The sequence below is a fragment of the Corylus avellana genome, chromosome ca2 (genome assembly GCF_901000735.1).
Source record: "Corylus avellana chromosome ca2, CavTom2PMs-1.0".
In the NCBI taxonomy this organism is placed as follows: Eukaryota; Viridiplantae; Streptophyta; class Magnoliopsida; order Fagales; family Betulaceae; genus Corylus; species Corylus avellana.
This window is the reverse complement of record NC_081542.1, coordinates 41246016-41258271: the sequence shown is the minus strand read 5'-3', so window position 1 is coordinate 41258271 and position 12256 is coordinate 41246016. Positions and strand designations below refer to the sequence as shown.

Sequence of the window (12256 nt, the reverse complement as noted above, 5' to 3'; positions counted from 1 at the left end):
TTTAAAAAAAAAATCCATTTTGAGGAAAATTAGTGTCCTTTGATCTTTGATTTCGGACAGCACCGAAATTCCTTTCGTTTTTTTAGGTGTAACGATGAGAGAATTTTTAGTTCTTTTATTTTGAGCAAAAGTTTTTTTTTTAAATAAAATTATTTTAGTAATATTTTGAAAAATTAAAATTCCCCGACGAAAGAAACTCTTTTTAACAAAGCTCCATTTAAAATGAGAGAGTATATATATATATATATATATATATATTTTCGAATTTATAGGGGTATTTTTGTCATTTTTTTTTTGCTAAGTAAAGAGGAGAATTTTTTTTTTTTTTATATAAGTAATTATGATATATAAAAAGAGCGCAGAGGGACGCAACCCACATACACGGGAAGTATAAACAGAGAGTGCCTAGGAGGGAGAAAAATGAAAAAGAAATTCAGAGAAACTAATAACTAAAAGAGCTAGCCAAGCGGCCGTCCAAGAGTAAAGAATAAAGAAGAAAAAATGAGTCAATTTCTCTATAGTCCTAGTGAAATTTTCAAAACATCTAGCATTTCTTTCAATCCAAATACACCATATAAGACACAGAGGGATCATCTTCCACACAACTGCGCTTCGAGATCGTCCTCCCGACCACCAGCTAGCAAACAAGTCCCTCACCCGGCAAGGCATGAGGGACTTGTTTGTCTTAATGACAAATATATACAGGCATTTTTATCTTTTTTCTAGCTTTGGGGGGAATATTGACAATGTTTTGGTAGTTTGAGGAGGACATTGTCACAATTAAAAGTTTGAGGGGGACATTGTCAACTGGGTGATAGTTTGAGGGGGGTATGTGGACTTTACCCTAAATTTAATTTCCTAGTTAAATATAAAGTTCAGAAGATGCAGCCTATGTGCTGCTCAAAATACAAAATACTGATTAGACACTACCAGATATTTTCCAACATTAGAGATATTTTATCTAGATAGTTTCAAATCAAATAATGATCAACCATGAGAACTTAAGCTTATAATTACACCATAGACCTTTGTGTGCCCTGTGATATGACCCAGGCTTTGTATTTGAAATCATTGTTTTGAGTTCTTTATAAGTGATTTCCCAAGTTTTCCACCTACAGGTTGCAAGCTAAAAAAAAACCTTGCGATATAATGAGGTAATTTAAAGAAAACATTAAAACACATACATATGAAAGATAAAGCATGTCTGAGCACATCTGCATGCATGCATTTGTACGCTTTTTAATTCCAGAGACTTGTACTACGCTACTCTACTGAGGTCCAAATAATTGTCAAATCAAGTTTAAATCGAAGTATTTTATAATGGTGTTTTTTAAGAAAACAGTTACCTCGAATTCTTTTCTGAAAAATTTCTGGAGAAGCCCCTCATATTTCTTCCTTGTGGAACCTCCACCAACAGCACCAGCATCAAACGCAGCCAGGGATTTTCGAACTGCTTCATCATGTGCTTCCCTTAATGCAACCTAAAACACTGGAATTAGAAAATAATGGAAATATCCAAGAACCAAGACATAAAACATCACTTACTTCCTCAGGCGGCTTTGAACGATCAAAAGAAGACCTATAAACCTCAGTAGCAGAATCAAACGCTCTTCTACACTCGGCTTCTTCAACACTCTGTAAAACAATAATATCAAAACTATATAAGAGAAAAGTTTTATCATTTAATCATCTGACACTCTGGATTTTTTTCTTTCAAAAGTTCTTTGAGGTTTCTTCATTCTTTAGTGAACACTGTACTTTAAGATTTACAAAAAGATAAACCACTTGAATTTTCAATGGTATATAACAGAATGAAAACATGTAAAATAAATATTTTATATCGCTTGAACTGCACTAAGGGAGAAAATTTTACATAGATAAAGGCAAAATAGCTATCTGGAAAAGAAAAAGAAAAGAGAACATTACATGAGACTAAAGGCCATGGAAGTGAAGAGGGCATTTTTTTTTTTTTTTTTTTTTTGATAAGTAAAGAGGGCATTTTGAATTTTCACGTCTTTGGTTCGCCTTAATGAAAGGCATGGCTTGTGGTTTAAATCCTCAGTTTTGAGCAAAATTTCAGTATTTCTTTAATGAATGGACAGTAAAAGTACATCATCAAACATTCTAGCTTAGCAACCATTTTGTTCTCTTGATAAATATTTGATAGGTTTGACTACATTTGACCCGCATGTGGTTTGCCTCGCATTTGAGTTGCCAATTTATAGTTTAAAAACATCACAGAACACTTTTAATTTTTTTCGGCTCCTAATCTTTAAATTTGAATGAATAATTATGTGCCTCGAAAAAGAAAAAAAAACAAAACAGAAAACACATAAGAAACCTTATTACAGTTTGAATACATTAACTCTCATGAATCAAAAGCAAATATAACTTAATCTCAAGCGGGTAAAATGCAACTTCTTTAACCAGAGGTTGAGATAGGTTGAGACTTCAATCTCGACCTAAATCATGGGTGGATAGAGTGTAATTATCCCAATTGCAACTTAATCTCAAGCGGGTAAAAAGCAACTGCTTTAACCATAGGTTGAGATAGGTTGAGAATTCAATCTCGACCTAAACTTATCAAAAAAAAAAAAAAATTCAATCTCAACCTACATCATGGGTGGACAGAGTGTAATTATCCCAATTTGATACCAAAGTGTCGAGAGAGCTTATGCGCCCGTTACATCATATATGGACTGAATAAGCTATTTAAATGTAATGGCAACTTTTTGGTCCTAAAGAAATGATAACAAGCAATCCTTAAAAACGAATTTACTACCACAGCTAGCCAAATCCGTGTCTGGAATGGATAAGTTGTTGGAGCTGGATCCCAAGTCTTTAAACATGGAAGAGACACAATATTTTTCTTTTGCTCAAAGTGCTTATTTATAACTTGATAGCAAAGCATAATTTAAGTTGACCCTCATGCAATAGTTAAAAGTTTTTCTTCTCTGTAATATTGGAGTCCAGTCATGCCAAAGAATTCTTGTCATAAATAGTCATCTTAATGACCATTTGAAAGTACCCATATGAGCAGTATGTTCTACCATTCCTCATCGAGTCCCGTCTCCAAAATTACTCTTCCATATTAAAAATAATAATAACAAAGAGGCTGCAATGAAAAAGCTCCACCATTTGGTTTGTAATGGTTTTCTGGTTATGTAAACGTAAACATGCATCTCCTTCAAAGGCTACATTCCAAATCTGACATTGTACAGGTTAATGACATTTAATATAAGCTCCACATGCCTCTCAAAAACAGTAATTGTTACCACATCATATGATTGAAAACTTTCCTCCACTTATAGTGAGAGTTTCATTTCTTTAAACTGCTATGATGAATGCAAATTTCCTTATGATGCATGCAAATAAACAATTTGGAAAACCCAACACTTTTTTCAAACTAAACATTATAAAAGTTACAAGAGAATTTCAGAAATAATACTAACCTGCCATGAGGAGGATATTGTAGGCACTGCACCATTATTGAGAGCCTCTAGATAAGATTCTGTAATACCAACCAGTATGGGGCCCGTCATTACAGTTGCACCGACTTGCTTTGGCCTTGTTCTCTCAAAAACAAACTTTGTCAATGCATCCAATCCAGATTTAAATTCAGGCCTTAGTTTGTCCAACTGCATGCAAAACAAAGTACTTAAATATACAAATAATATACCAAAAAGAAAAGATGGCAAAGCGAGCATTAAACAAGAAGAATAAGTTAACAGGATATGTGAGAACCAAAAGGTACTAACCGAAATCCGGTCAAGTCTCTGTAGATCATTTTCATTGTTCAAAGGTCGCACAAGGGTGAAGCATTCTCTATCTGGAAAAAGAGCTCGGATAGAGTCTCGAATCTATGAACACAGTTACAAAATTAGCAGCACCAAAAAGAAAAAAAAAAATTAGAAGATTCAAAATCCCCCGGTCACCCCTACAATTATTTAGAAGAGCCTATGATAGGCATACTAAAACCATAGATGAGAACAAATTACACCCCAAAAAAAAAGATAAGCAAGAAATAGATAATCCCAGTACAGAAAAATTCTTAAAAAGTAGGAGCAGCAAGGATGATCCCTCTGATTCAAACAACTGCCATACAAATAAATGGAGAGGTGACTGAACAGCTACGACCGCTTTAACTACAAAAGATGGATGCAAAAAGATTGTTTTTTTTTTTTTGGTTGTTGGATGTATGCTGAATACCAATACTCCATTTGTTTCAAAATATGCATGGACATGACCATAATTAAATCAATCCTTTTAGTTTTGGATTGTGCAATGTGCAGTGCACAAAGTAAATGCATCAAGGTTTAAAGTTTGGTTAACCACAGAAATAAGCATTCCCTATGTCCCAATTCAAATGCATTGCTTTCCTTTTTGACACGTTCCAAAATACATGTTCACTTTCCAAAGTGGAAGTTCTCATTTCTGCAATTGCCCTGTTTTATCCTTAATTTTTTTTAGAGAAAAACAAACAAGATTCTTGTTAGAAGTTTGCCCCCTCTAATATGAAGTAAAAGATATTTTAGTAAGATTACTAGCTAACAATCTTGAGACGCTCGCTCTTCTCAACCACGAAAACACGCTTTTCATAAGGTAGTTGCCAAGCGAAACACTTTTAAAAATAACTAAACACTGAAAACATTTTTTAGAAAACTTCTTAAGCCTTTTTATAGCAGTATTTTGACAAAATACGTGCATTTTTTTTTTTACATGTGGAGGTTGACTTATTACTTACAAAAAAAATAAAAAATAGAGAGATAGCCGCACAGCCATTTCCAACAGAGGAGAGGGATGGGCACACGGCCACCCCAACAAGTTAGGGATGGCTGTGTGGCTACCCCAACCAAATAAGAAGTGGTCGTGCAGCCACCCCTCTCCTCATATAATTTCCCAGCAATCTTATTAGAATAACTAAAACAAGACTCAGAAAGTACCTCATTTTTGGAACCAATATCTTTCCCACTACCTTGAACTGGCCTTAAAGCAAGCTCCAAGTAGTCACGGGGTGTTATTCTTCTATTATCCTCTACTAAGTCCAAATAGAAGTCCTGCAAAATATTACCTAGCAATTTAATCACTTAATAGAAGGAAGCAATATATATGCCTCCATGTTTACACTCACACACACACTACATGCATATATGGTAGAGTATAAATAATTAATCACATAACAAATTACCCTTAGAAGCCAAACAAAGATTGGGGAGAATTGGCCAAGTTCAGAAGCAGTAGTTCTTCCTCCAGAGGCTCTAATACGAATATGCTTTGTCATTTGAGTGACAAGAGAGAGACGATCAATTGCAGTCTCATCTATACCGCCCATCTAATTAACAAGAAGAAAGTAAATAGGCAGATCTAGCAATAAATCCACAGAGAAAAATTATATCCCACAAAGGATGAGAGAGAGAGAGAGAGAGAGAGAGAGAGAGAGAGAAAAACTCTTCAGACAATATACTCTAACTTGACTAAAAGTGTATCTAATAAAAAATTAATTAATTAATTAATTAGAAGAAGTAGAGAATAAGGCATTCTCAATTATATTCTGCAAGTGATGTTGCCCAGAAGGATCAAGGTCTTAGCATAAGTTGCCCCAACCTGGTTGTAGACAAACATGCTAGATAACAGGACAGCCAAAGAGAATATCTGGGTGCTGTATGTTCCCTGTTAAAGAAGTAAGATAAACAAAATCATAATCAATAGAAAGATCAAAAAGAAAAAACTAAATATTCAACAGCTAAAAGGATCCTCAGTATTAATATAGCAGGTAGTTATGCAGCTGCAGAATAAAAACTGAAATTCATCATATCCAAATAAATTAAATCAATAAAAAAAATCCAACAATGCATTAAAAGCATTACAAGCAAAGTAAATATTATTAGTTTATCAACCATAAAAATGAGCAATACACAAAATCGTCAATAACTCATGAGCGTAAGGAATGAAAGCTGACCGTTTGATCATAAGCATCTATTCCTTCACTATCTAATAGTAAAAGGTTATACTCAGTTCCATCTAGAGCAGTTCTCTTCAAGGGTGCACTCCACAACCAAAGCCCCTTTGTGCACGGCCGATGAGTTGAAGCCACCTGAAATCCACTACTCCTCCCAAGAAGCTATAACACAAAAAGTTGAAGCATAAGACTCAGTTAAATTGCGATTCATGACATTTGAATAATGATCATAGTAATACGCAAACATAAATAATTATAAGAAGAATCAACTAAGAGAACAGGATCTCAATACTTCAAATTCAAATAATGGTCCGGATTCCATATAGATTTTCAGCAAGCAGTACATTAGTAACAACAAAACAAGGACATTACATTACAAGATAGGGATATTGAAAAGGAAATATTATTTAAAAAAAACAAACTTTGATAGAAGTGGGATACTCTTTTTTTTTTTTTTTTTTGTCAAAAGAAAATGTTCAAAATCTTATGGTTTACTACCAAAAATAGCTTCACAGTCATTCTTTGAAGCAGATAAAAAAAATGGCCTAAATATATGAACAGATTTTATCTGCTTCCATCTCAATGTCTTTGATTTAATCAAATCCTAATCTAACAACGAAGATCATGCCCATTTACTGAACAATATGGAAAGAATTTCTTGAGCAATATTTTCTTTTCCTTTTCCTTTATAAGTAATTACACATGCACCTGGTGGATCTCAACCCCATGGTCTGCACTATATAACTGTGTTTAACCACAAATATAGACGAATAATTGCAAGAATACATTCTTCTCCATTCCAACCAAAACATTCAAGACTGAATACGATAATGCCCAAAAAGCGCTTGTCGTATACAATATACAAGCAAATATTTTTCCTTCCTTCACAGATAATTTCAAACTCTCAACTTCATTTGAAAAAGGCATGCTTAAACCAGTCAGGCACAAAATCTGGTAGCAGCATCTAGTTTGAAAGGAAGACTAGAAAAAGAGGCAGAAACAGGTAAGTAATCAATAACAATTATTGTAAGTTTCTAACACTTCCCCCATGGGGATGAAATGAACGGGATGCAAAAATCATGGATTAGCCAATGGAATTTGCAAATGTGTGCTATTATGGCCTATAAAATTACTTGGCATCTAAAGAATCAAAACAAGGCATAAGCAGTGCCAGAAATGTATGGAACTTTGTCTCTCTTCCGAACTGTCAATAGCACAGAAGGAAATAGGTAGAGAAACCATTTATGAGGTTGGCTTTAAAAAGGCAAAGAAAAAGCTAAGAACAATACTTCAGTCTTCCAACACCTATGAATATTAATTAATTAATTTATTTATTTTTATGTCGGGGAACCTCTCCAAGGCAGGGCCCTTCGGACCCACCCCTGTAGAATAAACTCCGGTCCCGTATACCGCACCCTCGGAAGTTTCTCTACACGGAACTAGTTAAGTCGCTAGCTTTTCACCAAGGGGAGTGGCCCCAAGGAATTGTTTGCACCCATGAGGTATTGAACCTTAGACCTTGAAGGGAGCAAACCTCAAGACCAAGGCCTTTACCACTTGGGCCAACCCCTTGGGGTTTACCTATGAATATTAATTTATATAACTGTTTGATGCCAATTTTTTGACACATTAGCCAGTTTTGCTATCTTAACTCCCTTGACTAAGATGAGTTTCTGCAGTACTACTGCTAAATCTATACTTCATGCCATGCTACTCTCCACAAGTCGCAAGAAGAGTCTATCACAAAGAGTATGTTCAATTTTAAGTTTAACCGAAACAATTCACATGAGGTACTAAAAAAATTGTATATTTTTCTTTTATTGGGAAGTTACATTTTCAGTTGGTTTTAAAGCCCCAACCTCACTCTCCATGTTATTCTTATAGGGGGAAAAGGTGCCATTTGAGCTAATGCTTATAATTAGCCCCCAAATTATAAGACTAGGTTAAAATTATCCTTCATAAGAGCATTAGGCCTATATATGCTTTTTTTTTTTTTTTTTCCAATAAAGTAATAAAGTTAAATTCAAAAATAAGAAAGCTCAAACCACTCCCAAGGAAAAATTAGTGGCATCAACCACTGATAATGCCATCTCATTTACTTCTGGCTCTAAATACAGCTAATGGTGCGAGACAATGGCATCTCATTTGCTTATGGCCCTAAATACAGCCAATGGTCAAGCACATGACCAATGGCACGCCTGAAAGAGTCAGGATAAATGCTTTATTGATTCGAGCTCAGCATAAACATTGTCCCTCTCATCTAATTTCAAAGACTACTGAGGCATAAGAATCCATTAATCCTTCTCTTCTGTCCCCTTGCTTTCCATCTTAACTAAAAGCCACAGGCTTCATTCTTTCTCTTCGCATATTGGATTTTTTTATTTTTTGAAAAACCTCTTTCAATAGTTTGAGCCCTAACTTAGCTTGTACCTCAAAATAACTCATTATCATAACTACTGCCCAAGCAAGCTACCCCAAATGTCTTCTCTGAGCAATCACCTATGTAGGCAACAGGACAATTTGCAACCCACCACTTCCATCAGTCACCCACTGCACATGCTGCCTGCTCCTCCCTTTTCATGGTTTATGGCACTAAGCTCCACCACCACATACTACCAATCTTCTCTAGTTTACTCTCTTTGGTTCAGGCTCCATAGAAAACACCAGGTACTGCAAGCTTCGGGCAGCAGGGCACAACAAGTCGCAAAGTCTTGGCCTCTCAATATGATTTGTATTGCATGGCAGCACTCAACTTTACAAGCTCACCTTAAGCGACAGAGCAGCCAAATCATCTTCTCCTAACATTCTTCACCAGCCCGAGGCAGTGATACTTTCAAATTGCTGTTGAAAGTTACTTTACCAGCAATGATACTAAATAGTATTACTAAAGTCCACAGCATTCCGTGAAATCAGAAATGCATTCTCATATTAGCACACTGGAAGGTACCTAGAGAAACAATAGCCATTCTAATGCTTACGAAGGTTACTACTTATCAAAAAAAAAAAAATGCTTACGAAGGTTACTTTTTCAGCAACCATGCCTAATACGAGTACTAAAGCCTCTCCTAAATTGCTCAAATCACAAAGCCACTCTCCAATTAACATACTGGATCAGTTCTCTAGCTTTAAAACCCTAAAAGACCGCCTAAATTCACAAAACCAACTAAAGGAAAGCACTACTCAAGTCGAAGAAAAATCCACAAAACCCTAAATTTCACACACACAAAAGACTAACCTGGTTAAGAATATAGCTCTTGCCCTGGCGAGCGCGGCCGCAGACGGAGACAACGCCGACGGGACCTTTGACAAGCTGGAGCGCGGCCACGGCCTCCGGATCCATCTGGAACTTCCCTTTCTCGTCGCAGTACACGAGCCGGATCGGCCTTGCCGGTCCGGTCACCGGCGGCCCCGGCGAGGCGGAGGGAGCGTAGGACGAGTGTGAAGTGTCGGAGGGGGAATTGTCATTCCCTCTGAAAAACCTCATCATCGTCGTCGTTGTCCCTCGGATTCTTCTCTGATCTGTCTCTGCTTTTGATTATCGTTTTTCGTTGCTTTCGATTTCTCTTTTGACCTTCCTTTGCTCTTCTTTTTCAGGTCTTAGAAAGAAGGGTTTAAAATTGGGGAGGGAAATGTGGAGCGAGAGAGAGAGTTTCGCCTTTTGGGCTTTATATATACTGGACTAGAGATGGAGTATCAAATTACGACTATGTACCTAAATTGTCAGAAAGCTATTTCAATTAGCGAAAGGGTGTTTCGGTCACTGTGGTCGATGACTCTAGTAAGTCGTAACGACAGCGTGGATATAAAGCTAGCTCGGCCAGATAACACGCGATTGCTTTTTCTTTTTTTATTTTTCCCATGAGAAATGCAATATTTTTCTCATATTTTGCAATAAATTTAATACATTAATCATTAAATTTGTGTAGTACATCGTTAACTTATATTATTTTTAGAAAAATCTTTGAGCCTAAATTGACCCCACAAATTTAATGATTAATTCATTAAACTTGTAGGAGAATATGAATCAAATATTTATAAGAGATGTTGGACATGTTTATAAGGAATTGGCAACCATATTTTATTGAACAAGTTTTATGAGATGAGTTAGGCCCACGAATTTTTTTCATGTTATCAAAGCCTACCACATGACGAATGGGGCCCACATTACTTACCCCATAATAAAGACCAAGAAAAATACTGGCATGTACGTGAAAGAAAGTGTTGATGAATAATCACGCATTGCTTGTGAACAAGATCTTGAGCATATTTATAAGGAATGGGCAACACTCTCTTATTGAACTGGTTTTATGAAATGAGTTAAACATATAAATTTTTTCAAGTTATAAGAGTACGGTAAAAAAAATTTATGGTTGCGAACATCGTGTCATCTTTATACCTTTTTAGCATTCCTAGAGAAATTCTCCCGTCTTGGATAATATACGGGTGTTGAAGGGCCAAAATAACAATATGAGAGTCTTCTTCAAGAATGAAATTTCTCCGACTATGAGAAGTTAGTTGTTAAAGAATTAGCCAAAGCTTCACCCAAATTAGGGTGACAGGGTGGGCTGATTTGGGAAATCATCCATATAATCCTCCTTTCATTATTGTGGCAAACTGCAGCCTTCGCGGAAATGTTGTCTTAATTTTGAACCTTCCTTGAGAAGGAGGAAGTAATTTCTCCAATGTGATGTGGGTCTCTTGACTTTCCAAGTTAACATAATGTTCAAATGTGACCTTGTTAATATTCTTAGAAATAAATAGACCATCATGAGAGGAGCCCTCATGAAGAGCTTTTATTTCTACGGAACTGAACCATAGTAGACCAAGAGCAACAACAGCAAAGATTTTGGAAGAAATGAAGATCACGTTTTTGGATGCCCGGGGGAGATGATAAGTTTGATCCAATCCACCATGTTGGAGAAATTAGAGAAAGAATTTGTCCATACTTAGAGCAAAGAACATAAAGGATCGGTAGTGGAAGAGTGGACAATTTATTGAATTTGGGCTTTAGTAGTAATAATATTCCAAACAATCTTCCATATGATAAGCCTGAGTCTATCCTTTTCAAAAAAAAAAAAAAAAAGCCTGAGTCTATCACTCAAATCAATCTTCCAAATTACTTTCCATAAGGAACTATGGAGAGGGGGAGAAGAAGTTGAAGGTTGGTTGAATCTGTGGGATCTATATTTGGATTCACAGATTCAATGATGAATTGGCATATATCTTGTACGAAGATGAAAAAAAGATGGAAACAAAAATTTTCTCTTATAATTATTAAGTAATTATGGAATACGTAGTTGGCAATTAACATGATTCCCTTAGTTTGCAAGTTTCTCCTTTATTGGTATATTTTATAGAGATTGAATCCTTCTTATTCCTTCACTCATGTTATATTGTCACATGGTATATGCAACATTCGATTTTTCTAGTATTGTGATAAAGCTAATAAATTTATCTGAGGTACATACTTGATAGGTTAAACCAATGAGGCATAATCTAACACTTCCAAGCAAAGAATTAAATTGTCTATATTTCTCGTCCTTTAAATCATATTTGACTAATGCATAATCTAAAAAGTAAAAAGCATGTTTTTTTCAAGTGTCATTTTTATAGACCGAGTTGAAAGTAGTTTGAAGGAAATTGGTGAAAACTACTAAGAGATAGTATTACTTATTTGTTTATTATTTCTCTTGTGTAATTTCTGAGAAGTTGGAGAAAAATAAATGGGTTGTTGGGTATTGGACTCCAATTGGCTTTTGAGAGAAGAAAGAAAACCTACATATTTGACTAATGTTTCAATCTTTTCCTCTGAATTGCCTTTATTGATACTTGAGCTTGTGGACCATGTTTAGTTTAGAAGTAGTTTGGTGCTCTGGCTGGTTGGTGAGAAAATGAAAGAAAATTTCTAGTCTATCATATTCCACCCTCTAGGAATCTTGAATAAGAAATTTCTTCTTCACTTCCAAAAAAAAAAAAAATGCACACAATTTGATTTTCTTCTAACTTGTGCACTAACTGTTCTTTTAACTGGTTGTTGAGAAAATTGTATGGCAAGAATCAGAACATTCTCTTAATCCATCCATCATTATTTGTGTAAAAGTCTATGACAGCTCTGGGTATGCGAAATTGTATTCAAGTCTTTGAGTTTATTGTTTGTTGTTGTTGCTTAGGAGATCGACCCAATGTGAGGGTTAGTGGGGTTCATGTTTTATTTTATTTTATTTTAATTGAATAAGGAAAGGGATTACAGTGGAGGGGTTGAAATTTCAGGTTTTCTTTATTCAATTGGTAGGACTA

The 12256-nt window shown here is 35.5% G+C and overlaps 1 protein-coding gene across 1 annotated transcript in view; it reads right to left on the bottom strand.

Moving 5' to 3' along the window:
• Positions 1–9593, bottom strand: part of LOC132168530 (uncharacterized) — a 25453-nt gene extending 15860 nt beyond the window's left edge. Inside the window, exons 1-9 of the mRNA XM_059579523.1 lie at positions 9195–9593; positions 5960–6121; positions 5605–5670; positions 5189–5332; positions 4944–5057; positions 3759–3860; positions 3453–3638; positions 1546–1635; positions 1347–1481 (exon numbers count right to left, since the gene is read on the bottom strand). Coding sequence (XP_059435506.1) covers positions 1347–1481; positions 1546–1635; positions 3453–3638; positions 3759–3860; positions 4944–5057; positions 5189–5332; positions 5605–5670; positions 5960–6121; positions 9195–9446 — 1251 coding nt within the window. The 5' untranslated portion in view covers positions 9447–9593. The remainder of the gene's footprint in view (positions 1–1346; positions 1482–1545; positions 1636–3452; positions 3639–3758; positions 3861–4943; positions 5058–5188; positions 5333–5604; positions 5671–5959; positions 6122–9194) is intronic.
• Between the last annotated feature and the right edge of the window lie 2663 nt (positions 9594–12256).